The sequence below is a fragment of the Lissotriton vulgaris genome, unplaced genomic scaffold (assembly GCF_964263255.1).
Source record: "Lissotriton vulgaris unplaced genomic scaffold, aLisVul1.2 SCAFFOLD_667, whole genome shotgun sequence".
In the NCBI taxonomy this organism is placed as follows: domain Eukaryota; kingdom Metazoa; phylum Chordata; class Amphibia; order Caudata; family Salamandridae; genus Lissotriton; species Lissotriton vulgaris.
The window spans coordinates 501217-528279 of NW_028250265.1; the positions used below are offsets into that span (position 1 = coordinate 501217).

The 27063-nt window shown below is 47.6% G+C and overlaps 1 protein-coding gene across 8 annotated transcripts in view; it reads left to right on the forward strand.

Moving 5' to 3' along the window:
• Window positions 1–27063, forward strand: part of MARK2 (microtubule affinity regulating kinase 2) — a 632043-nt gene that overhangs the window by 484606 nt on the left and 120374 nt on the right. For 5 of the 8 annotated variants that reach the window (XM_086950522.1, XM_086950529.1, XM_086950523.1 and 2 more), the window contains one exon: window positions 2507–2758. In XM_086950522.1, the coding sequence (XP_086806648.1) occupies window positions 2507–2758 (252 nt within the window). Of the gene's footprint in view, window positions 1–2506; window positions 2759–4313; window positions 4341–27063 lie in introns of all 8 variants that reach the window. The other 3 variants (XM_086950521.1, XM_086950525.1, XM_086950528.1) reach the window with 1 other exon arrangement.

Here is a 27063-nt window from a genome sequence, read left to right on the forward strand (position 1 = left end):
TGGCTGCTGGTTCTGCCCCCCTTTTTTAACAAGGACTACCTTTTGGCTGATTTCTAAGCCTTCTGTGGTTTCTGCCGTAGGTTTATAGTTTTGTTCTCTGATGCGGGATATTTCTTCCCTAAAAAGGGTTCCCATACTTTCTTGGGATGTGTCCTACCCTACATGGGGTACTTGTAGTTATTGTATAGCCCCGTCTCACACTGGAAAGTATGGACTCCTCCTTGTGGGTTCTTCGCCCTTCCTGGTGTCGCTGTATGCCGCTGGTGCGGTTTCTTGGCCATCTACGGCGTTGTGCTGCGGTGTTTTTGCCCTTTGTTTGCAGTTCGGCCTGGGTCTCTGTCTGGTGTTCCAGATGGATTATTTTCCTGTGTTGACGGCTTGGTTCGTCCAACTTGTTTCTCCTCTTATCTTCAAGCTGGTCACTTGTTGGCGCCAAGTTGTGCCCGCCTGGACGATGTGGTCTGGACGTTAAGTTTTGTGGCGCTTGTCAGCGTCCAGCTGCGCCCGCCTGCTCTTCTGGTCTACGGCCAGGGGCCTTGGAGTGGGGCCTGGCGCCCATGCTTCTTGTTTTGCGGGAGTCTTGTAGTACTATGTTTTTCTTCTCCCACTAGCCTTATTACTGAGGCGCTGGTCTGTGTGGTCTTTTGACTTCCAGCTGTGATGGATTCGGCTGCCCTCTTCACTGGGTGTGTTTCCAGTGGAGGGCTCTTATCTTCGTTTCTACCCCTTCTCCTTGGAGTCTCTGGGTTGCTCTTCTTCCTCTGTACTCCTCTGTGTTGCCTGTACCTCTGGGGCTTCCGGTGGAGGTCCCTGGTACATTTATTGCTGGCCTCCTTTCGTATTGCCCTTGCTTTCTCCTGCTTGGTGAGGGCTGGGCTTGCTTTTTTGTCGTCATAACCCATCCCCTGTGGGGCTGGTGTTCTTCCACGATGCTGAGGTTCTCTTCTGCTTTGGGGGGAGGGGGCAGGGCTCTTTCCTCTTTCCCTGTGCCTCATACCCTGTTGACGAGGACTGGGCTATTTTCCCAGTGATTTGTCCCTTGTTGGAGTCTTGTGTTCGCCTGAGCTGGAGAGGTCCTCTCGCAGACCCTCCTCCCCCTAGGGTATGGCTGGGGTATCTATTCTACGTTAAGGAATCTGCAGCTAGTTGTCTCTATCAGATGTACGAGTTACTTACCTTCAGTAACTATGTATCTGGTAGAGACGATTCTAGCCCCAGATTCCTTCACAACCCACCCTTCCTCCCCATTCTGCGAGAACCCTTCTTTGGTCTTCTGCACTCGCCGGCCTCGGGTGGTTGTCTTCTGCAAGTTACTTTTTTTACTCCCTCCCTAGTCTTGTTGTTTGCTCCATTTCTTCCCTTCTGGGGATTGGTTAATGATTTCATGGGTGCATCTGTGCCCCTGTACCCTGGTCTCCAGTGTGGGGTCTGCTTGTGCTCTTACTTTCGTTGATTGCACTTGTGACTCCTCTGCAGTCCTTGGGATTGAGGTCTCTTGGCTGGATCTCGACCCTTAGCTCTTTTCAGGAGATGTCTCCCTGGGGGTGAATTCTGGCCTTGATGCCCTTCTCTGTTCTAGGCTGTGGTTGCAGACTTCTTCGTCTTCTGTGCAATTTTTCATATGCTTTCTACCCCCAGGGATGCTGTCGTATTTGTTTGCAGGCTTGCTTGCAGTAGCTCTGCTCTGTTCTTTCCTTCCATGACTTTTGGTGCCATAGTGCCTGGCAGTATTCTGGATGGTGCTGTTCCTCACCATTAGTTTCTTCCCTTTCTGTTTAGCTGATTTTTTCGCACACTGTTCCAGTATTCTCACAGTTTGTGTTTGTGATGGCTCCGCGTTGTGGCGCGGAAAAGTTCTCTGAAGAAAACTGACGAAGGCGCGCCGGGGTGGGACTTGTGTATCCTTGCTAATGTCACGGACGTGTACAACGTCAGGGCGGAGTCACGTGGTGCTGTCCCCCCGGCGCGCAGTGATGCTTTGGCAAAAAGTTTTTCGGATCCAGTCTCACGCCTGAGGATAATTCTATGTTAATGACTCTGTGGCTAGAGTAGTCTCTACCAGATACATCGTTATCAAAGGTAAGTAACTCGTACTTCTTCAACTCAAGGCGATGTTAACCGAAATAGTCAGACCTCCCAAGGGGCGCCCTTTCCCTGTGGTAATGGCTGGTGAATAGAAACGGCTATAGCTCAATTTGTATAGAGTCAATACCCATACGCTCTATCACCGAAAGGAGGAGTCCCCTTACATCGAGACTAGGAAAGACTTATTTGAAGAAAAACAACTTGCAAACAAGCGGACCCAACACTAGATTGCAGCAGTATGCTAAGCATGTGAATCTACAGCACTGCATGCCATGAACAGATGCTTACAGGGTAAGTAACATTTTCCTTATATGCGCTGTTGGGAAGAACGCAAAATGTATGCAATGCAAGCACTATATTTAAGTAATTTGTAAGTAATATTGGTGGATGTTTTTAATAGTATGACTTACTCTCTCAACAGCACTGCCCCCCAGAGGGTCCCTATCGCCTCCCCCTCTGCGCACAACATCAGCAGCGCCATCCCCGAGCGTACCAACTTTCCCCGTGGCGTCTCCAGTCGTAGCACTTTTCACGCTGGTCAACAGAGGCAGGTGCGGGACCAGCAAAATCCACAGTTCAACGTAACGCCTGCCTCCCCCTCGGGGAACAGCCAAGGACGCAGGGGAGCCTCAGGCAGCATTTTCAGCAAATTCACTTCTAAATTTGGTCGCAGGTAAGTTGGACAATAAGCTGGACTCTGATAGGTGGCCTTGGGTGAAGTCCCTGCAGAAGGGTTGTCAAAGTGTTAAGATGTCTGTTTGTGCTCAGTCTGCTTCAGTCTATTGGGTTTACAACCTTAGCACTGTATGATACCTTTAAACTAAGGAGAACTTCTCTGCCCTTGGTAGGGTTGGAAGGCTACACTAGTATCTTGAAACAAGCTCATTTTCTCAAGCATTCATGAGGGTACCATAGGAGTTTTAGCTAGTTACCTTATGTTATAGCTCTTAAAGGCTAAGTAGGGGAGTTATCCTTCGTTCTTTTACGGTCTGAGTCTAGCACCAAAGTCCTATACCCCACCTATTTAGCTTGCTACTTAATTCTACCAAATTGTGCAGCCTGCGACTGACTCACTCCTAGCACCTGTTTACCATCTATTCAACATTGGCTGTGTTAACACAGCAAGATTTGAGGGGAGCAAAAAGCAGTACAGTGGTAGACTGTTTTCCTCTCCTGCATGTACATTCAGCACCGATGTCCTCTTCCTGTGTTCAAGGAAGAGCTATGTAATCGCAGTCCTAAGAATGGAAGCTCATTTAGTCTATTCATGAACAAACCCTTCACAGCATGGCTTTAGCATCACTGCAAGAGCGTGGTTTCCCAGTGAGGGCAATGTCAGGTTGGGCTCTGTTCTGCTTTATAAAGGATTATTGAAGATATATTGTGGAAAGTGTTCTACTAATGTTTCCTGTTACTCACTGAATCTTACGCTTGAAACCTCCTCTTCAGAATGGTGGCTCTGTAATGTGTCACTGCACATAACACACCATAAATCTCTGCTTTCTAACTGCTTGACACATGCTGTTTTGTTCTGTTTCGTCTGTCTTTCTGGGAACTGAGCTTGTTAGGAGAGTGACACTCTTTTTTGATGATTTGATGGGGATCACAGAACTGAGTGTTCAGTTACGAGGACTTGGCTGCTAATGCTGGCATTGAATTCATTTGTGACAAGTGTGCAATTAGTTTGGTCCCTGCAAAAGCGTTTGCCTTTTATTCTATTCGATCTGTCCTTTCACACTTAAAGTTGATGGGGATTGTGAACCATGTTTCATAAGACCAAATCGTATCCTGTAAAAGGTGAAAACTAATGAATGTCTGAGATCACCTTATGCTGGTTAGCATTGAGAGAGCATCTGGAGAAATCTCTTATGAACAGTCTTGTTGCACATAATAGTGTCTGGTTGGGATGTCTCATGATACAAGGGCTACTTCCATTGGGTGTTAGTTAATATGTAGAGTAAGCATGGACAAATAAGTCCTGTTGTGCTTCATGGCTATGCTAGTGGAAAGTAAGCCGTTCTTTTCACCCAGTGAGAGTTTACCTCTTCTATTAAAAGACACCACTTGCTGTGCCTTATTCAGTAATTGGCCTAATGTCCATTTTGAAATCTCTCCATTTAGCGGTCTTTAAGTGTTACGTTGCTTTTTGTTCAAGACTTATAGATTTTTTCCATACTTATCCCAACCCATTTTATTCCCCCTTTTTCTTTTTTTCTTTTTTTTTATAGAAATCTATCTTTCAGGTTTCCAAGAAGGTAGGCATCCATCCCACTCTTCTGTGTTGTCTGTGTATTGTTTTGTCTTTTACTAATGGTCTCTTTCTGCAGACTCTGCCTCCCCTACTTTTCTCAGCTTCCTTGTACATTGGAGTGACTGCCTGTCTGTGCTTTGGGAGTAAAACAAAGTAAATGAAGTAGAGAGTATAAAAGGCCCTAGGCGAAACTCCTCTGTTGGTTCAGTACGTGGATTCCGTCACAGTTCTGCCACTAGTACAAATACATTCCTGTGGTGATTGGAGCTTCTAATTAAAAAAGCTAATATCCTTACTACTGACAAGCATCTTTGCTTGCCTCAACAGTCATTCTGTAGGTTCACTTGCATTTGGAGGGTGGTTAGTAATGATTTTTGAGGGGCAGTAGTTTTGTGTACGTTAGGGTCACATTGTCCAAAAGACAGCAAAGATCACGTACTGATCCAAAAGGGTAGTTCCTCGCAATGAGCCTCACTTGTACAAGACAGCTTAAGGTGCTATAATATGCTCATTAGCGTGAAATCGCATCTTCAGAAGGAGGTTTTCAGTCCTTTGGCTGAAACTACAGCATATTCTTTGCCCTAGATATTCTTAATGAGCTAAATTCTCCCTCGCTTCGAAAAGGAGTGGCACTTATTCATAGTCCATTTTGTATCATCTGCTGTAATTGAGGCTCAAAAAGAACAGGCTGTAGAACTGTGAAACACTCCTTTTGGAGAGAAGATAGAGAAGTGGCACACCAGGGAAAATATAAAATGAAATGAAAGATAAGTACCCAATGATGATCATTGAAGGTGGGATAATCATTTAGGGTCAAGCTGGAAATATTAAGCAAATGAAGGCAATAAAAATTGTGGACTTCTCCTCAAGGTTACCCAGCGTCTTTCTTATGGTTACAATAGCTTGGCTGTTCTTTTAACCACATCTTTGCTCGCTTTTCTACACCTCTACAGTAACCCTGTTAAACTACTCCACCAACTAATATCATGTGCATGTGGGTCGCTGATACTTTTTGGGGTTTTTGGTGCGGTTTACTTTTTTGGGTTGCTAGCACAATTGAGTGTTGAGAACTATATTTGTGAAGAGACAAAAGCATTTGAGCGTTGCTTGAGTTACTGGATTCCTCCCCCCCCCCCCTCCCCTCACACACACACACACACACACACACACAAAAACACCTGTACATTATAAAAGCAAAACTAATTAAATGTGTTCACCATGTTAGAAAGGGGAATGTGGTTTAAATAAGGTGTGGTCTTCAATTTATATTTGCTCTGAAAACCTCATCAGTTTCATTGTTTTGGTCTGTTGGAGAGTAAGGGGAATGAAGGTTAGCAGAAGATAAGAATCTTCAAGTAGTTGTTAAATGGTGCTGTGCAAACTGTCTGCCTGCAGCAAAGGAGGTGCCTATATATTTTTGATAAGGTAAGATGAGATTCATTTGAAAACGTGTCCAGCCCAGCAGCATTGTCACAACAGTTCATAGAAAGATCTGTCTGAAAGGATTCTAAGTGAATATTCTAGCCTAAAATTAGAGTTTTACATACGATATTTTGTCATTACAATCTTGAATCCCTTTCTTTGGCTTGATGGAAGTAAATTCTTGGGCTAGTGTCTTTAGTGGTAGACTTCTGTGCACGGATTCTTCCCTTTTGAAAATACCTTATTACGTGAACATTTCCAGCCATCACATTAGGAAAAATACATTCCTGGCAATGCTTAATTTTTGTTCTGTTCTTAAACAACTTCCTCCGTCAGACCACCTGCCAGTTTAGAAAATATTTCAGATTTACATTGCCTTTGTCTTCACCAGGCGGATCTTTTAGATTACAATAATGTTGAAACTCCTATACCATATTCTACTGCTTTCTCTAATGTTACTTTAAGTGGACACTTGTCATTGAATAGAGCTGGTGTTCACAGCACAAGTGAACTCTTTTTCACCAGTCACTTTTTTGCAACCCAAACATAGATTCTGAACAATAAATGTGTAAAATGTCTTGCCATGTAAGGTTTGCACCAACAGCTGTCTTGCCATCTCACTAGTGGCTTTGTGTGAAATATCTCTACAGAGTTAATTTAAAGAAGGATTTTCTTCAGTGTTGAAATACCTGCCCTAACTTCCCACTCAGTTGTGTGCAGTCACATTGCAACTCATTTAATTAGTGCTTCAGATATTCTCATTGATTCGCTGTACTATGTTTTTTGGAGAACCAAAGATTGATTTTTTTTTTAAGATTCCCAGGCATGAGGCCATATGATGGTCACAAAATAGCCCACTTTTTAGAATATACATCTTTTTTCTCTCAAGTGGTCCACTCAGCATGAAGAATCTCGAGAAGTTGCTGCTTTCTTCCATTAATGGAACTGTTTATTTGGGTTGCCTTTTCGTCTGTCACTGGCCTGCTCCCACCATTGTACTGTAGATCACCCAGGAAGAAAACACAACATGGCTTCTCTCACATTGAGTGCAAGAGTCCCAGTTTATAGAGCACAGGCAATTGCAGCACAATCACCCTGCTTTCTAGACTCTCTTTATAGGGGGGATTATTTGCTTTCAGTGTATTTGTTGTATTGGTAAATCCATGGCTTCTCATCTGGTCACCATATCATCTAAAACCATCTTCACCGTTCGAGGGGTTTCTTCTAAATTGGTTAAAACGGTTCTAATCTCCAACCTGCATCCTAATGTAAGCTGCTGACACAGAACTATGTTCCCTATGCTCGGAGGATAGCTGCTCTCTGACTTTCACGACCAGATCCAAAGAAAACTTGATCACCATTTGAAAATTCTTTGCGATGCGGCGAACAGTATCTAGTAAGTAAAGGATGATAAAATGATTAAATAATCAAGTTAGTTCCCAATAGTTATTCAAATGACCTTAAGCAAGAACATATAAATTAAAATAAATAAAAACAAAGTAGGGAGTGTACCCGCGCCCGAGTAGTACCAAAACAAGTGTTAAACAGACACAACAATAAACATACAGGCAAGAAAAGATGTGACCAATACAAACAAAATCAGGGTCACTTATTTCAACAGAAACACTTCTGCACCCAAACAAAAGGTTTATACAGAGTCAAGTCAAATTAGCTTTATTCGAGATGTACTCATAAAAGCAAAAAAATAAAAACTCATTGTGTACAAACATACAAAATGCCGTTTTGCTATGTACATACATACAATAATTTATATTAAAAACAGAATCTATACAAATGGAAGAAGTAAAAGTTCATCTCGACAAGTTGAAAAGACTATTAAAACAAATACTGGTCAGACATGCGGAATGGACAGACTAGGCGAATCCCAATGTTCATAATACATGAGACAAACATATAATCAATAATCACAACTTTGGATTCTGCCTTAGCACCCACGCACATCCCAAATATTTAGCAACTGCTATTGAGATGAATGGCAAAGTGCTGGTGCATTTAAGTCTTAGCGCTTCAGCACTATTTGTGCCCAGTAATTTACACATTGGGTGAGCCAAACATGCCTAGGTGTTACATATACAGGACAAACAAACAAAGGATGAGCGATAGTTTCCTTGTGATTCCCACAAGCAGAGCAAGTTTTACTACTAGCGCTAGACCACCTAGCAGTCAATGACCGAAGAGGCATAGAACCAACTCTAAGCTGGAAATAGAACTTCCTATCTCCCGGCTTAGTAATAACATCCCAGTATGATTCTAACCTGGGGGTAAGCTTTGCCTCTAAAAATACCCCCGCCATAGTGGTAGAATCCGCACCGCTCCAAATGCAGTATCCAACCAGCTCCCAATACTTCTCCTTTAGAACACTTTTAGATGGGAACGAAGCTTTCGCAGGATTTTCCCACAGCATTTGCATGCCCAATACAACCAGACTATTTCTGAGTTCCCTTAGCCAACTGATCTTATGGAATTCATCGGATTTTATAACATCAATGAACCCTTCAACATAAGGGGAGAGCTCCGGCGTAGTCCAGAATCTGCGCCAAAATACAATCTGGCGAAGCTTTGCTACATCTGCGATTGCCTTCTTACCCAGATCGTATCTAAGTGGCTTTAACTGGGTGCTCTGGGGAAGACCAGTGATGCTACGAAAAAACTTGCTTTCTGATATAGTTAGTGGCATCAGTTTCTCGAACCCCCATAATTCTGCGCCATAGAGCGCTGAACGGAGAGCTTTAGCTTCATAGACTTGGACAGCAGTCTTAATTGGTTTTGTGAATGATTTTTTTGTGCTCCAAATTTAAAGCTCCCGCGTATTGCCGGTGTTTTAGGGCAGCTATATCTATATATTGGTCCAACTTAATATCTTTTGCCAGATGGATGCCCAAACAAGTGAAAGCCTTGACCATTTCAAGCGGCTGACCATTCATAAAATGTTTTCCTTTAAAACTATGATGCGGATTGAAGACCATAAGTTTAGTTTTGGTGACATTAACTTCCAAACCACGGTCAATACAAAACTCTTCAAATATTACTAGGTTACGCTTCAAGCCACTCAGAGTTTTTGATAAAATAAGCGTGTCATCCGCAAACATTAAAATCGGAATCTTAGTGCCGGCTAAAGTGGGGGCGTCTGTATTTACTGATGACATACGGTTGACTACTCTATTAATGTACAAAGAAAAGAGCTTGGGGGCCATTGTGCAGCCTTGGCGTACACCATGCTCAACCGGGAATTGGAGTGACCTTTCCCTGCCCACCCAACTGGATCTTGGCATAATTAGCCTCGTGGAGCCTCATCACCAAAGTTTAAATTTCTTCAGATAACCCTTGTTTTTTAAAAACTACCCATAGCTGGAAGCGGGGAACAAGGTCAAAGGCTGCACGTTGGTCAACAAAGGCAGCATAGAGGCTGCCTTTGCCCAATGTCATGACCTTCCAGTGAAGTAGAGTGAAGCGGAAAACCTGGTCGACAGTACTTGTGTGTTTACGAAAACCCACTTGAAAAGGGGACAATATACTGTTTTCCTCGACCCAGGCCAAGATCTTATTCAAGGTCATCCTCCCAATTACTTTTTGAATGGTATCTATCAAACTGATAGGCCTATAATTTCCCGGATGGGTTTTGTCACCTTTTTTCCAGGATGCCGGGACTGGCGCACCTTGGGCCACAGCTTTGGCCAGTAACATGATGTACCTACCCCAGCGTACCTTATCATGGAGGAAGACCTCCGAGGGACCCCATCTGGTCCCGGCGCTCCTCCACCCGGCACTGTGCTAAGTGCCTCTAAAAGATCATTAAGATTAAAAGCTGTATCTGCATGAAAAACAAATCTTCCATTTCATTCTCTAAAGGGTTACGTGCATATTGCTGTCTAAAATAATTGACCCTGCCTGTGTGATGTGATTTTGGGGCGGATCTGACTGCCCCTCTCTCCCCCACTTGACAATATTCCAAAATAACCTGGTGTCCTTGTTATCACTTGCCTCCTTGAGGTCCTGTAATCGGAGGTCATCCCACAGTTTCTTGGTCTTGTGTTTAACTCTATTGGACTCCTGTCTGGCTAAACGGACAGCATCCAGTTCCCCCCCCCCCACACATAGCAATTCCTAGGGCAGAGCTAGCACCCCTACAATCATCGTTATGCCACCTCAGCGATTTAGGTGCAATAACCTTATTGCTTTTGATCGGCATAAGAAAGTGGGCAATAATACCCAGAAAAAGACTATCGTACAATTTAGTTGCAGGCCTCATATCGTCTCCTGAGCAATTTACGTGATCTAGATCCAATATGGCTTTGTCAACTTCTTTGCTAATATTCTCCAGGGCCTTTTGATTACTCATAAAATGCGACTATTTGTCATTTGTAGGAATAATCTCAGGGGAGCAAAGATCAACCCTATCTGCCCCTAATTGCTCTGACTTCCACCATAAGTGCGTGACATACAAAGGGTTATGATAACTTTCTATACCCACTTTAACCATCATATCCACTATCGTGTGCCAGAGCTTTATACTACAACGGACATAATCTATCCTGCTTTTGCTTCGGCCGTTATCAAATATATTGGCCCCAGTCCTGTCTTTCAAAGTTCTGCATTTAATGCCCTCAGTCCTCTTACATAGCAGATAGTATTAATTTGGATAACAGTCTCTGTCCACTTTTTTATAGGGTTAAGATCCAATTTCGGGACCCCCCATTGGCTGTCATCATCAACAAGATACCAGTCAGGATCAGCCAAAGGATCAAAAGTTGAGTTTAGATCTCCCGCAATAACTACACTATTCTCAACTGAGTGGAGTTCTAGGAGTGAGTCCAGTGCTGCTATGGTCAGAAGTTAATGTCCTCTGCCAAGAGCTATTAAGTTCCTCCTAGACATGCATACTTTAGGATGAGGTATCTCGTAAGATCCAAAGCAATGTGCCCTATAGTCTTGAATTGTCCTGGTGAATTCCTGCTGTGCAGGCCTTATTACATTCAATAGGTGTGATCAGCAGAGAGGGGAGACAGGGTAAAATCTGTGAAGTGTTTAAAATTGATGTAGGAAGTCTGGCTATCTTGACTCTTGGTAAAATGGACCGCTCCACAACCTTTGATATCTACTTAATCGCTCCCCTTTCTCCTCTAAGGTGGCATTCATAGCAGTGTTACACACTTACGTTGATGGGTTTGAGGAAAGTGCTGCACTGTTTTCTAGACCACCCCATTCTGGGTTTTCTCCCAAGTCCCTGCTCCAGTGGTAACATTGATTAAGGTTGCAAGAAGTATACCGACATTCTCCTAACCCCTTTTTTGTTACGTACTAAACAGCCCTGCTGCTAACATTTACCTATACTAGAATTTATTTTGTTTGAAAATATAGTTTGTGCTGTAGACATTTTTTACTAAACATACACAATGTTCCCCCTCGTTGAACTTCCTTCTGCTTAATATATATCCTCATCCATCTCAGACACACCATCCTCCTACTTTGTGTCTTGTGTGTCCATATTCATGGCATGCACACAAGACGTGATACCCAAATTGCAAGGATCCCACAATTATTGGTTCCTCAGTAAAAAAGAAAACCCATCCCTTTTAGTGAGTCAGCAGCGCCGGCCATAGTGCTGATTGCAAACCCGAGGTAAGGCCCAATATCCTTATACTTTAGCTGGGTTGCATGACGCAAGAACCCACATTGGGAACTGCTGTAATCCTGTACTACTGGAATGCGAGGGTCCTTTTAACTGCAGGCATTGCAAACTTCTCCTTCACCCTCTAAATATGGGAGTTGGGGAGAGGATGGTGTGGCCTGAAACCCCCAATAGACTAAAAGCAGCTCAAATCAATATACTCTCCCTCCCTAAACATGTTTTAGACATTTATAACCTGATTGATAATGAGCAATTAGGTATTCTCTTTATGACTGAAACCTGGCTAAATGATTATTGCCCAGACTTGCAGTTGACCCACCTTCCAAAGGGAAGGATGGGTGGTGGGGTAGCCATTGCACTAAAGACACTGAAATGCTCCATGTTCCAGATCAAAGAATTGTTGTGTGCAGAAGCCCTTGGTTTTTGCATTTCATTTTTTGCCCATTACTCCTTCTTGGGGGGTTTGCTTTACATCCCCCTGAGGTATACTGGAGATTTTACTCATTCCATCACTCAGGCGCTTGCACAAAAGGTCATCAGCTATGCAGACTTTATGATCCTGGGTGATTTCAACATTCAGATGGACAACCCTTTTTATAGCTTAGTCCAGAAGATGTCTAATATGCTTGCATCTTTTAATCTAACTATAACAACCCCCCATGGGACCGACACATGGAGCCGGTCACATAATCAACGCAATAGTCTCTAATACCTCAAAAGGTCTATCCTCTGGAAGCCGAGCTTGGGACAAGCTTGATATACCCATGCTGCTGAAAATCTTAGCATCTTCTAAACCTACGCCAACCAGGGACGTTGGGTCAGATAAGGTGATGGTGAATAATTGGCTCCTAGTCGCCGCCAACAGTCACTCTTGAATCTAGCTTGAGGACCATGAGACACCGTCCTTCCGACCGCTGGTTTACTAAAGCACTAGCAGGAGTATTGTAAGAAATTAGAATCTCTGTGGAGAAAACACTGTTCTGAAATATACAGATCACAGTATAAAGCACCCTTGACCGCATACCATAAAAACCTTAATCTCACACAACACTTTTTCTACTCTAATAAAATAAGTGAAGGGAATAATGTCAAAGAAATCTTCAAAATTGTCTGATTTGATGGATTCTGAAGTAACACCCTCACTTGAGATAAATGCATCTCTATGCACAAGGTTGAGTGTGTTCTTCGAGGACAAAATTTAAAAAATACACAACAATCTTTCAAAGATGAAGGACAATGAGCCTACTGGTGTAGCCCCGCATCAAATAAAGCCCTGTGCTCACGGTTAACTGTTGCACTTCAATCCTCCTACTGTAGAAGAACTGAAGGTTTTATAAAATTTCAAAAAATGCAAATCCGGTTCCTCCTGAACCTTCCCCCGTCTCATATTGTTAGGCTAACACAGGATAGCTTAAGTCCAATATATCAGTATCTCTTTTCTGCTTCATTGCGATCATGGATAGTTCCCACCTGCAGGAAATGGGCGATGGTTATCTAATTTTCTCTACCCCTCACAATCAGGCTTCAGGGCTCACCATACCACAGACTGCATTAAACTTGCACTGAATTCTGGCCACAATGCCACCCTAATTGTATTAGACCGCTCAACGGTGTTGGACATGAGCTCACATGAGATCTTGCTACAGTGCCTATCCTCGATTGGTGTGGAGGGGTTGGCTCTAGCATGGTTGGGTCCCTTTTTGGACCATAGCCTTTCAGAGGCAAATATTTCTAAGTTTGGGGTTCCACAGGGCTTGGCTCTGAGCCCCTCACTTTTCAATATTTGCATGACCCCTCTGACATAGCTAATTGAATCATTTGGTATCTAAGTGTTCTCTTGTGCAGACGAAATCCAGCTTCTGCTGACTTATGACAGCAATGTGACATAAGCCAAGGTAAATTTTGCTGCTTGCATTGTAGCGGTGATGAGATGGCTTAAAGCAACTGCCTACAAAGTAACACTGAGGAAACAGAGGCCTTGTTGTTTGGTGCCAACCCCTGGCCCAGATGATCAAGGGCTTGGCCGAGTAGTTGTACTTTACCTCCAACCCAGAAAGCTAGGCAGGTCATGTTCATGTATTGTTTGTGGAGATGTTTAGTTCTGTAGTGGGTATGTTATTATCAAATTTAAGTCTGGTTTGTCGTTCTCTATAAATAATTGCCAAAGACGGAGGCAGCCTCCTGCATTAGGTAATTACTTCTCTATCAGAAATCATCAGTGCTTCTCTTGTTAAATTATTGCCTTAATGGTCATAGCCATTGTTTTACTTCCTTGACTATGTGCTGAAGGTGTGCCGTTACGTTCCTGACAGTGTCAGTTTCCCCTCTCACCCCCTCCCCCTTTCATAAACATGAGTGCTTCCGGTATTTATGACTAATAATGTGAATGTATATTTTCTGTATCCAAATTATTGGGCTTTTTAAATGTCTCAAGGGGTCAGGTGGAATCCAGAAAATGTGTACACCCAAGTTATATGCTGAGTGATGACAGTTAACCTCCTGAGCAGTGGGGTATCTCAGTCAGGTAGACTTTAATATGTGTATACAAGTACCTCCTGATGGTAGTTTCTTTCTTGTGTGCACTTTAAGATCAAACCTTCCCTAAATGTTAACATATCTTGGTTCTTTTCTCTTTTTGGGGTTAGTCTATTGGTCATTATGCTTCAATGTATATTTTGTCCAGTAGTCTTAGCCTTCTGATAGAGACTTCTAACCGCAGATTACTTACCTTTAAATTTCCCAAGGCGTCAGACTGGATCCAGAAGATATTTCATGAGCACTACCCCTGCCTGCCAGTAGATGGCGTTGATCGGTGGCATCTGCGCTGGAAGTGATGTCCGCATCACCCATATAGGCTTCACCTCGGCGTGCTGACATCGGTTCTTTTCTTGCCACGCCAGCAGAGTTGATCCGAGAGAAGATCTGCCCCTGTCAGTTTTTTTACAGGATTTTTGTAAGGTTTTGTCAACCTTTTATTGAGGTTTTTTTCCTCCTGGTGTGTAGAGGTTGTCATAGAGGAAGACCATTTTTAAACCCTGTGGCTCCTTTCACTGCGCCATGTCAGTGACAGATCCACACTGGTGTCTGGAGCGCGACCACAACTCAAAGTCCTGCTCCGAGTGACTGTCTATGGCACTGAAGGCTTTGAAGAAGCAGTCCCTGAAGCTGGTAGCGGCCTGGCATGCGACTCCGGGTAAGCCACGGTCCTGCTTGAGAGGATGGTCTCGGGACCGTCCCAGGAGTCCGAAGTCGTCCTCGTCCCACCTAAAATAGTCAGGGCAGTCTGGTTAGAGGGACAAAAAAAACACAAGAAGTTGAAGCTCGCTTCCCCTTCTCATCTGTCGTCCGCCATGATGAAGGAACATTAGCGTTTGAGGCCTGATTCCTTCGAGCCTGGGCTGACTCCGTGCCTCCCCAGTTTTCCGGGAGGCAGAGTGACCCCACCTCTCAAAATAAACAGTTCTATGAGGCCATGTGTCTCATTTTTGAGTGGCTGCCCCCTCTGGTGGGCCTTTAGGCCCTGCGCGGTAGGAGGGGGCCCCAATATGGTTCAGCGGCTCCGATGGGCCCCCACGGACCTGGCCAATGATCCGACTGGCGCTGGTCTTGGCCATCAGACCTGAGCCGGTCCTGATACTCATGCTCCCGGCGCCAGCCTTGTTGTGATCTCCCCAATCCAAGCCGGAACCACGTCAACCAATGCAGATTCAGGTGCTGAAAGTACCCAGTGTCTAAGGTCGTAGCCTGAGCCCTATTCCGAAGGGTTAGGTCTCGGGGAGGAATTTAAAGGGTCGCCTGACCCTTTAGAATACCAGCCTTATGATCAGGATATTGACTGGTATGAGGCACTAGGTGATGCCAGCAGACTGGATATGTCTCCATATACCAGCATGCTTTCTCCCTCTACCGTGGCTACGGAGGAGGGGGCGACATGCAATGGTGATGTGGAGGGTGGCTGAGGTCCTTGTCCTACAGTTGCACTCTGCAGTCAAGACCAACATTTTGACTGAGGTGCTGGAACTAGGAGTCTCCTCCTCTGAACCCCTACTCACGTTCAACGAAGCCCTAACCGACGTCCTTCTGGGGATCTGTCCAAACCCAGCACAGGGCCTCCTGTTAATAGGGCGATTGTCCGCCGACCTGCTCCAGGGCACCTAAATTTCCTTACCTAACACTACCCCGGAGAGCTTGGTGGTCCAAGCCTTCACTTTCCATGGCATATTCCCTGCCGCTCACCCAGACGGGGAATCCAAGAGGTTGGACAGCTTGGGAAATAAAATATTTTTTTCAGCCGTGCTTTGCGGTCAGTGAATACTGCTTGCTTATTGGGCCGCTACTCCAACGCTCTGTGGGAAACAGTTGCGCAAGTGCTGCAACAGGTCCCGGAGGAGGCCAGGGCCATTCTCTCCCATGCAGTTACAGACTGGAGAAATGCAAGGAAATTCACTATATGCTGTTGCTTGGCCACGACTGACTCGCTGGGCAGACCGGTTTTGTCGATGGTGGCCCTCAGACGCCAGCTTGACTAAAAACCTCTGGCTTTTCGTGAGATGTCCAGGATTCCCTTATGGACATGCCCTCTGATGGCGCCAGTTTCTTTAGAGACAAAGCAGACTCTGTGCTGGGGCGCTTTGAGAACTCGCTGGCTACGGCTGAGTCCTTGGGCCTCTTGGTTGCTCCATGTCCCAAGTCTACCTTTCGCTCCTTTTGTGGCAACAAAAGGGGCTTTCAACTGGGCCATCCCTATCCCAGACAACAAGCCCCCAATTCTTTCAGCCTATGCATGGATGAGGGCACAGTTCTTACCGACTTCATGGGTCTGTTAGCCAGCTGTCTGGTCCAGCCACAACCCCTTCCCCAAACCTCCCCACCGGCAGCTGCAGCCTCCCTAATCTTGCCCTTTTAGATCATGAGCATCCAGTTGGTGGCAGGATCCGCCATCCGCACCACCACTGGCAGGCCATAACATCGGACAGGTGGGTTCAACATATATTCCGACAGGGCTACTCCCTCCTCTTCGAGACTACCCTCCCTCCATGCCTCCAACATAGGACCAGCCCATGGAGGTTCATTTGTTCCTGCTCCGCGAGGAAGTCATAGCTCTCTTGACCAAGGGAGCTATCTAGAGGCGTCCGGTGCCAGAAGTAGGCTATGGTTGCTATTCCCGCTACCTTCTGATCCCAAAAAAGAGAAGGGTCTTCGGCTTGGCCTAGATCTCTAAACCTCAACTACTTCCTTAAAAAGGAGAAGTTCAAGATGCTCACATTGGCTCAGGTCTTGTCTGCCCTGAACCCAGGAGACTAGATGGCAGAGTTGGACTTGCAGACCCCTATTTTCACATCCCCATCCAGCCTGCCCATTGACGCTACCTGCTTTTTGTATGTAGGCCACAAGCATTTTCAGTTCACTGTGCTTCCTTATGGCATTAGCAGCGTCCCTCGGTTATTCACCAAGGTGATGACTGTGGTCGCAACCCATATGAGCTGGTTAGAGGTACCAGTCTGCCCTTAATCTCAACGAGTGGCTGCTGAAGGCGGCTCACCCCAGGCTTTCATTTCATACCTCCAGGCTACTTCGAACCCTCTGCAATCGCTGGGGTTCTGTAGTAGGGGATCTCTGTGTATAGTCATAATCTAGTGAATAGTCCCGCCCATGTGCGTGGACCCTGGAGCAATCAAAAATAATCTCTAAAGTGTCGAAAAAATGCAGAACTGCACAGACACTTAAGAGAGAATTTAAAGACATATAATGCTGCCTATAAAAGGCTACACTGTCCAGTACTTCAGCTAGAAATTCCACCAAAAATCCACAAAAACAGCAAAGCCTGTCCAGATTTCCTTTGTCTTCAGTACAAAACCCCTCTGGAAGATAGAGAGGAAGGCATGGTCAGACAAGCCCCATAGGCTGCCATTATGTGGCTCAGAATAGGATACTGTGCCTTTAAGAGAACTTTCCAGAACTTCACAGTATCCCAGAATGCCTTGCAGGTCTCTCTTACTTTCAGTTCTTTTTTCCGGCTCCTGCAAGCAGGACCCTGGAGCATTGAGCTCTCCCTTTTTAAGGGTTTTGTTGGTGTTTTTTCACTGAATTCGAATTTGTGTACTTTTAAAGTACTTTGGTGACTTTCTTCTTGGTTATTTGCACCCTTTTGTTGTCCATAATGCCTGCATTATTTGACAAATGCCCGGAGTGCTCCAGGAAGAAGGCCAAGACAGACCCCCATGAGGTCTGTATCCTCTGCCTTCCCTCTTCCCACATGTGTGAGATCTGCCAAGGCTTCTCTGGCAGGACCCTGAAGGACAGACTGAAGATCAGGCTTCAGGGACTAGAAGAAAGAAGACAGAAGACGCAAGGTGGGTCTGGAGGGGCTTCATCTGCCCATGCTGAGGCCCCTGGGGGGCTCCCCGGGGGCAGGAAGCCCAGCACACGTCCCCATTCTCCGTCTGGGTCGGTGGCACCCCCCAAGACGTCGAGGGGGAAGTCCAAGGCCGGCTCCCCATCTCCCCAGGGCTCTGGGTCGAGAAAACGTCACCCGTCGACGTCGAGGGACCTGCATAGGCCGCCGTCGAACACAGAGACTTTGTCATCGTCGCTGTCTTCGTCGACGTCGAGATCTCGGCGTCGACAGGATCAGCGTCGACGCTCGCCGCCGAGGCGATACCGTCGATCGCCGTCAAGACACAAGGCGTCATCGTCGTCTAGGGGATCCTCGTCGTCGAGCCCGCCGTCGACGCAGAAGCACTCGCCGGCGAGACGGAGGCGTTCGCCGTCGAAGCGTAGGAGGTCGAGGTCGACGTCCGTCGAGGCGCAAGAGATCGCCGTCAAGACGCAGAGGGTCGTCGTCGAGTTGGTCCGGGTCGACGTCGAGACACGGCAGCCTTTCGACGCCGAAGAGGAGGAGACGGTCGACGCCGAAGGGTCGCTCGACGTCGAGGAGTTGACCGTCGACGCCTGCACACCGGTCGGTGGCGCCGAAGGATCGTACTGCGCGGCCTAGGGCTGAGGGGGGCTCCCCTCAACCCAGGAAGGATGGTGGGTCACCGGGATCGGTGTACTCGGAGTTGTATACTCCCAAAAAGTCTACTCCACCTCCTCCTCCGCTACCTAGAGGCCCGCGTCCGAGGACTCCTCCCCCTCCTCCTTTGCCTCCTCTGCCTGAAAAGCCGCCACCGGTGCCGCTGAGGTCGGTCTCGTTGCCGGATCTCCCGACCCCTCCTAAGAAGACTCCAAAGTCCAAGGAACCACGTAAGCCCAAGTCGGCCACCCCGGAGAAGCCGGTGCACCGGCCGAGGCCCAGGAGATCGAAGTCACGCTCCAGACGGAGGGAACGATCGAGGAGTAGGCACAGGTCCTCCACCCGTTCCAGGAGGCACCGTAGGAGACACAGATCCAGGACCGATACGTCCTCTAGGACCCGCTCCTATTCCCCTACCTTGTTCGACTCACCGGAGACTTGGGTGTCTCCTATCGATGATATCGGTACGGTCCAGGAGGTTCTCCTGAGGGGGGCCGCGAAGTTGGGTATCACGGTGACGGCTCCTACACCTACGACGTCCGTGATATTCGAGACTTTGCACAAGAAGCACCTGTCTCGCCCTCTGTTACCCTTGGTTCCGGGACTGGTTGAACCGGCACAAGAACTCTTTCTTACGCCGGCGGTGGTGAAGGCTGCCCGGTCTAGACTTTTGAAGAAGTACAGGGCGCCGGACTCAGACCCTGCCTTCCTGAGGATGGACCCGGTCCCCGACTCAGTAATAGTTACGGCGGCCAGGAAACACTCTACCTCCCCGTCCTCCACCGTGCCTCCAAACAAGGAGAGCCGCTGGATGGATTTGGCGGGAAGAAAGGCATGCGGGACTTCTTCCACCACGATGAAGGCTTCCAGCGACTCGGCATTACTGGGACGATATGACCGTGCGCTTTGGGATTCCATGGAGCAGTTCGCGGACCTTGTGCCGCGTGACAAGAGGGAGGACTTCATGGAAATTGTCAAGGAGGGGGATGCTGGTCTCGAACCAGGCCATCAGTGCCGCGGCGGATATCTCCCTGTTAGCCACGCACGGCTACTGCCACGGTATCAACCAGCGCCGCCATGCATGGCTCAGGCTTACGTCTCTCAAGCCTGAGGCGCAACAGCGAGTGGCCAACCTGCCGTTCTCCGGGGACACGCTCTTCGGTAAACACGCAGATGACGAGATGGCACGGATGAAGGCCGAGGCAGAGACCCTGACGGCGGTGGGCTTGGAGAAGCCCAAGGACAAGAACCTTACCGCCAGTTCCAGCGGCGGTTCGGCTCGCAAGGGAAAGGTAGAGGACAGTCTTCGGGACAACAGCAGCAGCAACAACAGCAGCAGTTCCGAAGGCCTTTCCAAAAACGTCAGAGGGGTAGAGGTGGACAGCAGCCCTCTACCGCGAACAAGGGCCCGGCCGGGTCTCGACCCTGAGCGGTTATTCCCCCGTCATCCGTTACCCACTCCGGTGGGGGGAAGCGTTCAATTTTTTCTGGCAGAGTGGAGAAAATTACTCAGGACAAGTGGGTGCTGAATATTGTTTGCTATGGATACAGTCTTCGGTTCATCAGCCCTCCTCCAGCGATCCCTCCGGTCAGCTCGCAGTATCAACTACGAGAGCTCCAGGCGGAGGCCGATATTCTGTTAAGGAAAAGGGCGATAGAAGACGTACCTCTGTCTCAAAGAGGAAGAGGTCTGTACTCCCGGTTCTTTCTGGTTCGCAAAAAGGACAAGAACGAGTTCAGCCCCATTCTGGATTTGCGGCAAGCAAACAAGTGGATTCGCAGAGAAAAGTTTTGCATGCTGTCGTTGCATCAGATCTATCCTCAGTTGCAAGAGGGGGACTGGCTTTGTGCCATAGACCTTCAAGATGTGTAATTCCACCTGCCCATCGCGCACAAGCACAGGAAGTTTCTGCGGTTCCAAGTCGGCACCAATCATTACCAATACACAGTGCTGCCTTTCGGACTGAAATCTGCACCCAGGACATTCTCCAAGTGCATGGCAGTGGTAGCGGCACACCTAAGGAAAGGCAAGGTGTTTGTCTACCCGTACCTGGACGATTGGTTGATCAAGGCCTCCTCCTTCTCAGAAGCCCAAGCGGACTTCCGGAAGACGTGCGTTCTCTTGAACAAGTTGGGGTTGCACATCAACATGTCCAAGTCTGTCCCGATCCCGGTCCAATGTATTCAATACTTGGGGGCCACCATCAATACGCTGTCAGCAAGCGTGTCTCCTTCGGAGGAGCGACGGAGATCGATCCTTCGGAAGGCTCAGGCTCTTATGACCGCTCCATCTACAACAGTGAGGACGGTGTCTTCTCTACTGGGGTCGATGGCCTCTTGTATCTTCCTCACTCCTCATGCACGACTACACATGAGACCTCTGCAGGAGTGCCTGGAGGACCAATGGGACCAGAGGAGAGGATCTTGGGACGACAAGATACGACTGTCTCTGCATGCTCTTCAGTCTCTGAAGTGGTGGTGTTCAGCGGAGAATCTCCTCAGAGGAGTTCCCGTCCACAAGGACATTCCTACTCGGACGATCGTGACGGATGCTTCTCTCCAGGGCTGGGGAGCGCATTCGGGGGACTTACAGATCCAAGGCACGTGGTCTCAGACGGAGTCCATGTATCACATCAATTTCCTGGAACTCAGGGCTGTTCACTTGGCGCTGAAGGCCTTTCATCCGTCCTTCCGGACGGACGCTCTGCTTGTACAGACGGACAATACGACCACGATGTATTACCTCAACAAGCAGGGGGGGTCGAGATCGCGCACCCTGTCTCGGGAGGCGCAGACGATCTGGCACTGGCTTCTGGCAAGAGGATTGACGATAACGGCTACCCATCTGCCAGGTGTGCAGAATGTCCAGGCGGACGCACTGAGCAGGCTGATCCAGGAAAACCACGAATGCGTCATAAACGACGACGTGCTAGGGGAAGTCTTCGCAAGGTGGGGGAGTCCAGACGTAGATCTGTTCGCCATCGCCGAAAACAGCAAATGCCGAGACTTCGCCTCCAGGTACTACCAGCAAGGGACGCTGGGGAATGCACTCTGGATCAACTGGTCGAACAGCTTTGTTTACGCTTTTCCACCCATCCCTCTGATTCCGGCGGTGCTCATCAAGCTGTCCCGGTCCAGGGCACGGATGATCCTGATTGCCCCGGAATGGCCCAGACAGTGGTGGTTCACGGACCTTCTACATCGGTCCCTCCTTCCACACATTCGGTTGCCGTGCAGGCCGGACCTTCTCACGAAGTTCGGGGGGCAGATGGTGCACCCCAACCTCTCATCCTTGAGTTTGGCGGCATGGCTCCTGAAGTAGTGCAATATGGCCATTTGAATCTACCAGACGATTGCATGGAGATATTGAAGGAGTCTAAGAGGCCCTCCACTCGGACGTCATACGCTTACAAGTGGAAGAGATTTTGTATCTGGTGTGTGTCCAGGAACTTCGATCCTACGACGTGCAAGGAAGATGTCATCCTTCCCTACCTTCTGCATTTGGCGCGATCTGGCCTTAATGTTCACTCGATTAGGGTTCATCTCGCTGCATTGACTGCCTACAGGAAAAACCCTTCACAGACTTCCTTCTTTCAGATCCCTGTGATCAAAGACTTTTTGGAGGCTTGAAGAAAGTGTTCCCTCCTGTCAGGCTTCCTTCGCCTTCATGGGAATTGAATGTGGTGCTGTCCAGTTTGATGAAGGAGCCTTTTGAACCCATTCATAAGGCTTCGTTGCAGCACCTGTCCTGGAAGGCAGCGTTCCTCGTGGCCATTACATCGGCCCGCAGGGTGAGTGAAATTCAGGCCTTGTGTTGTGATCAACCTTATACTGTATTTCATGCTGCTAAGGTTGTTATGCGTACTCACCCTAAATTTCTTCCCAAAGTTATTTCTGACTTTCATGTCAACCAAACTATAACTTTGCCTACGTTTTTTCAGAATCCTTCATCTCCAGCGGAAAGGTCCTTACATTCCCTGGATGTTCGGAGGGTGTTGAAATTTTATCTGGATAAGACTAAAGATATTCGTAGGTCTGACCAATTGTTTATCAATTACGGATCAGTCAGGACGGGTCTTGCGACCTCTAAGCAGTCCATTTCTAGGTGGATTGTGTCCTGCATACAACTATGTTACCAGAAAGCTAATAAGACCTTAGGGGGTAAGCCTAAGGCTCATTCCACCAGGGGCAAAGCTGCCACGACAGCCTTGCTCCGTAATGTGCCGATTGCAGAAATTTGCAAGGCCGCCACTTGGAAGTCAGTTCATACCTTTGCTAAGCATTACTGTCTGGACGCTGATGCCAGAGCAGATGCTCAGGTTGGACAGGCTTCGCTGCGGAATTTGTTCGCACAATAGTGCTGTTGGTTTCTTTTCTCCACTGCCGCTTTGGTGTGGGGCTGGGCTTGCCATTCTATTCACTAGATTATGACTTTACACAGAGATCCCCTACTACAGAAGGAGTAGTTTCTTTTCTGTAACTCCAGTTCTGTAGTAGGGGTATCTCTGTTATAGTCATAAGCGCCCGCCCTCCTCCCCGGTGGAGAGATGTTCATGTAAAGAATGCTACAGGTCGGGCGTGTTACGCCTTCAAAAAGAACTGAAAGTAAGAGAGACCTGCAAGGCATTTTGGGATACTGTGAAGTTCTGGAAAGTTCTCTTAAAGGCACAGTATCCTATTCTGAGCCACATAATGGCAGCCTATGGGGCTTGTCTGTCCATGCCTTCCTCTCTATCTTCCAGAGGGGTTTTGTACTGAAGACAAAGGAAATCTGGACAGGCTTTGCTGTTTTTGTGGATTTTTGGTGGAATTTGTAGCTGAAGTACTGGACAGTGTAGCCTTTTATAGGCTGCATTATGTCTTTAAATTCTCTCTTAAGTGTCTGTGCAGTTCTGCATTTTTTCGACACTTTAGAGATTATTTTTGATTGCTCCGGGGTCCACGCACATGGGCGGGACTATTCACTAGATTATGACTATAACAGAGATACCCCTACTACAGAACTGGAGTTACAGAAAAGAAACTACTCCTTCTCTATCAACATGCCGGAAGTCACAACTGACTCCCTCTCAGATGCTCTTTCATCTGAGTTCTTCTGGACATAGTGCAGTTTCGGGCTTATCCTCCCATGCGCCGAGTGCAGTATATTCAGGCTATGATACTGATGTTTCAAGCTCTATTCTGGGTTTTGGTGCGAATGACTGAGGCTTTTGGGCCTCGTGGCCTCCTGTATCCAGCTGTTTGCATGCCAGATGGCATATATAGCTATGCAATGGGGCCTGAAGTTACAGTGGGCGCAGCATCTGGGGAATCTCTCTGACATGGCCTAGCTCTTGGAGGGAGCTACAAAGGACCTGCAGTGGTGGCTAACAAACTGTGATTGGGTCAGAGGCAGCCTCCTTTCACTTCCCCAACCAGATCTCCCAAGAGTTACAGATTCGTCATTTCTGGAATGAAGCGGCCACCTGGGAGAGGTGGCGATCAGAGGACTTTGCTCTCCGGCCGAGTCCGGACTGCACATCAACATGCTGGAACTCCATGCGATCTGAATGGCATTGAAAAGCCTTTCTACCCTATATGAAGGGAAGGCTAGTGCAGTTGTTTATGGACAACACCACCGCCATGTGGTACTGCAACAAACAAGACAGGTGGGATGTTGGGCCCTCTTTCAAGAGGCCCTGTATCTCTGGACATGGCTGGATCAGCGGGCATATCCTTGGTGGCTCAACACCTGGCAGGTTCTCTGTACGCCAGAGCGGACAAACTTGGACATCATTGCCTAGCGGATCATGAATGCCGTCTTCCCCCGAAGATGGCGCAAGGTCTGTTTCAGCAGAGAGGGGAGCCTTGGTTAGATCTGTTCGCCTCTGCAGAGAACGCACAATGCCCGCATTTTTGTACGCTGGAGTTTCCAAGGCAGCTCTTACTCAGTCGCTTATAATCTCGAGTGGAATGGAGTCCGCTTTTCCGTCCATTCCAATCCTGCCCAGAGTTTTCAAGATCAGGAATGATTGTGTCCAAGTCATCCTTGTGGCTCTAGACTGGGCATGAAGTGGCTGGTATTCTGAGCTTCTGAACATCAGTGTCGATCCTTCTATCAGGCTGCCACTTCGGGAGGATATTCTGTTGCAGCAGCAAGAGAGGGTCCTCCACCCAAACCTTTTAACTCTCAGCCTTCTCCCATAGAGATTGAGCAGCGGCAGTTGAGAGCTTTCGACCTTCCTATTGAAGTCTGCAATGTTATTCTGGCTTCCAGGCATCCCTCCGCCAAAACAGTATGTTCAAGGCATGTGGGCTGCTGAATTCATATCTGTGCATAGATCGCCGCCTAGTGTTGGGTCCGGATGATTGCACATTGTTGTCCTGGAAGAGTCTTCGAAGTATCACGAGATAGGTGGCTCCTCCCCTGGACTATGGTGCACATGGGCATCCTCTCCATCCTCAGATTGGTTTTTTCCGCCATTGGGTTCGGATGTACTTTCTTAACTCAAGTTCGGCATCAATATAAAAAACTTTTTCCCAAGGCCAAAAGGTCTTCGGGGCGTCTGTATTGTCTTTTCGTTCGGTGCCGCGTACTTGTTCCAATTCTTCGAGCTGGACGTCGAAGGCCGCTTGCCTTTTTCGACACCAAAGGCCCCATCAACGATCGACGATGGAATGGAGCCCGTTCAAACGATGCCCCGTTTGCAACTCTAAATACCCTCACATCGATGTGCACCCGGTGTGCAATAAATGCCTATCTCCAGACCACGACGAGGCCAGCTGCATGGCCTGTTCTCGGTTCAGGTCAAAGAAAACACTTTGGCTTCGACGCGCCGCGAGACAGTCGGCGCAGAAAACGGCGCCCGACCCGGAGAACATCTTCGAGGCTGAAGACGACGAGGGCGTCGATGAGGAGGATCCTGAAAAACAATCGGATCCTGCTTCGGAGCAGAACTCTTAACTATGATGAAGACGAAGAAGAAGACTACGTCCATGATGAAGACGTTGTCGAGGTAGGGGACGACGCACAGGCCATCGGAGCCGTCGATGACTAGTCTAGCGATGAGCAAGGCCCAACCGCAGTTGCAGGTGCCGATGATGACACTGTACTTTCAAAGGCTCAGGTCGAGGCATCGCCGGAAGGCCTTAGCCAAGATCTTCAACAACATTCTATAGCCCCGCGTCAAGGCCCGGCTAAGAATATATCTAAGGAGCCATCGTTCAATCAACCACAGTCGATGGTGAAATCGAAACCGACAGAATCAAAATCGAAACTGAAACTGCTAAAGACAGTCCTCGGATCGACGACTTCGGATTCATCGGATCCAATCAAAATGAAGAGTCATCGACCCTTCTGGCTCACAAGAGGGTGTCGGCCCGAAGATCGGGGCGCCGAAGCCTGTGACTAAGGTCAAGAACGTCGCACTGACGCCGTCGACGTCAAAAGATGGGCGACACTAACAAGGAACTCAAGTCTCAGAAGACTCTCGATCCGAAGCTTCCAGCCTCCAAACCACTGATAGTCAAGACCTTCGAGTCGAAGACCAAGATAGAGCACGTCAAGTCGAAGCAAAAGAGCGTGCCTGCTGCGCACCAAGAGCTCAAGTCGACGCTAGGCCAGAAACAAACTGGTGATAATACTAAGTCGGTCGGATCGAAGACGGCGCCACCCTCGAAGGTCAGTCCGTTTCCAATGCTAACGCCACCGATTAAATTCAGACTGCCCCCGACCGCACGACCTAAGGCGTTCGAGCCACAACAAAGCATCGAAACGATCAAAAAGGTGTCAGTAGTAAAAAGGACTCAGCCCATAGAAGAGGACATTGTGTTCCAAGCGCCCTCCTATGATAACCAGTTGAAACTGTTCATAGACTCGGATTCTGGCGGACTCACTATCTATAAAAGAAAGATCATTCCAGAAAATCCTATGAAGTCTTACAAGATCCCACTCAAAAAGAAAAGGGACTCTTCCACCTCACCTGTTCTTTTTGAGCCTGTGGAGTCCTATGGACAGGAATATATCTATTCACCCACAAGTACTAATGAGGATGTGGGGGAAGGCTACAATGAGGACGAATTTAATTATCCTATTGACACAGATCAAGAGGAGTCTCAACCCTGGACTGACCCGGTTGAGCCACACACGACGCCTGACACTCACTCCTATACGGTCAAAACCTCGCCAACTGAAGATACAGCTGCGTTCAACGCGTTAATTGAAAGGCCAGCAAATAATCATGATGTAGAAATGCATGCTGACCCAATAGAGGGAGACTTTTTGTTTGACACTTTCTCGACTTCAGAAAGATCAGTAAAGACATTGCCTATGCTGAAGGGTGTCCTTAAACACGCTGGTGACATTTTCAAAGAAACCACAAGGGCAAGGGTTGTGAACCCAAGAATTGACAGGAAATACCGGCCTGCGCCTGTAGACCCTACGTATATCAAGGGCCAGCTGCCATTGGACTCCTTAGTAGTGGCAAATGCTCGTAAGAGAACGAACTCTCAAACAAGTGGTGATGCTCCTCCTCCGGACAAAGAATCCAAAATCTTGGAAGCTTCTGGAAAACGAGTAGCGGCTCAAGCAGCAAATATTTGGAGAATTTCAAATACACAGGCCCTATTAGCCAGATATGATAGGGCTCATTACGACACATT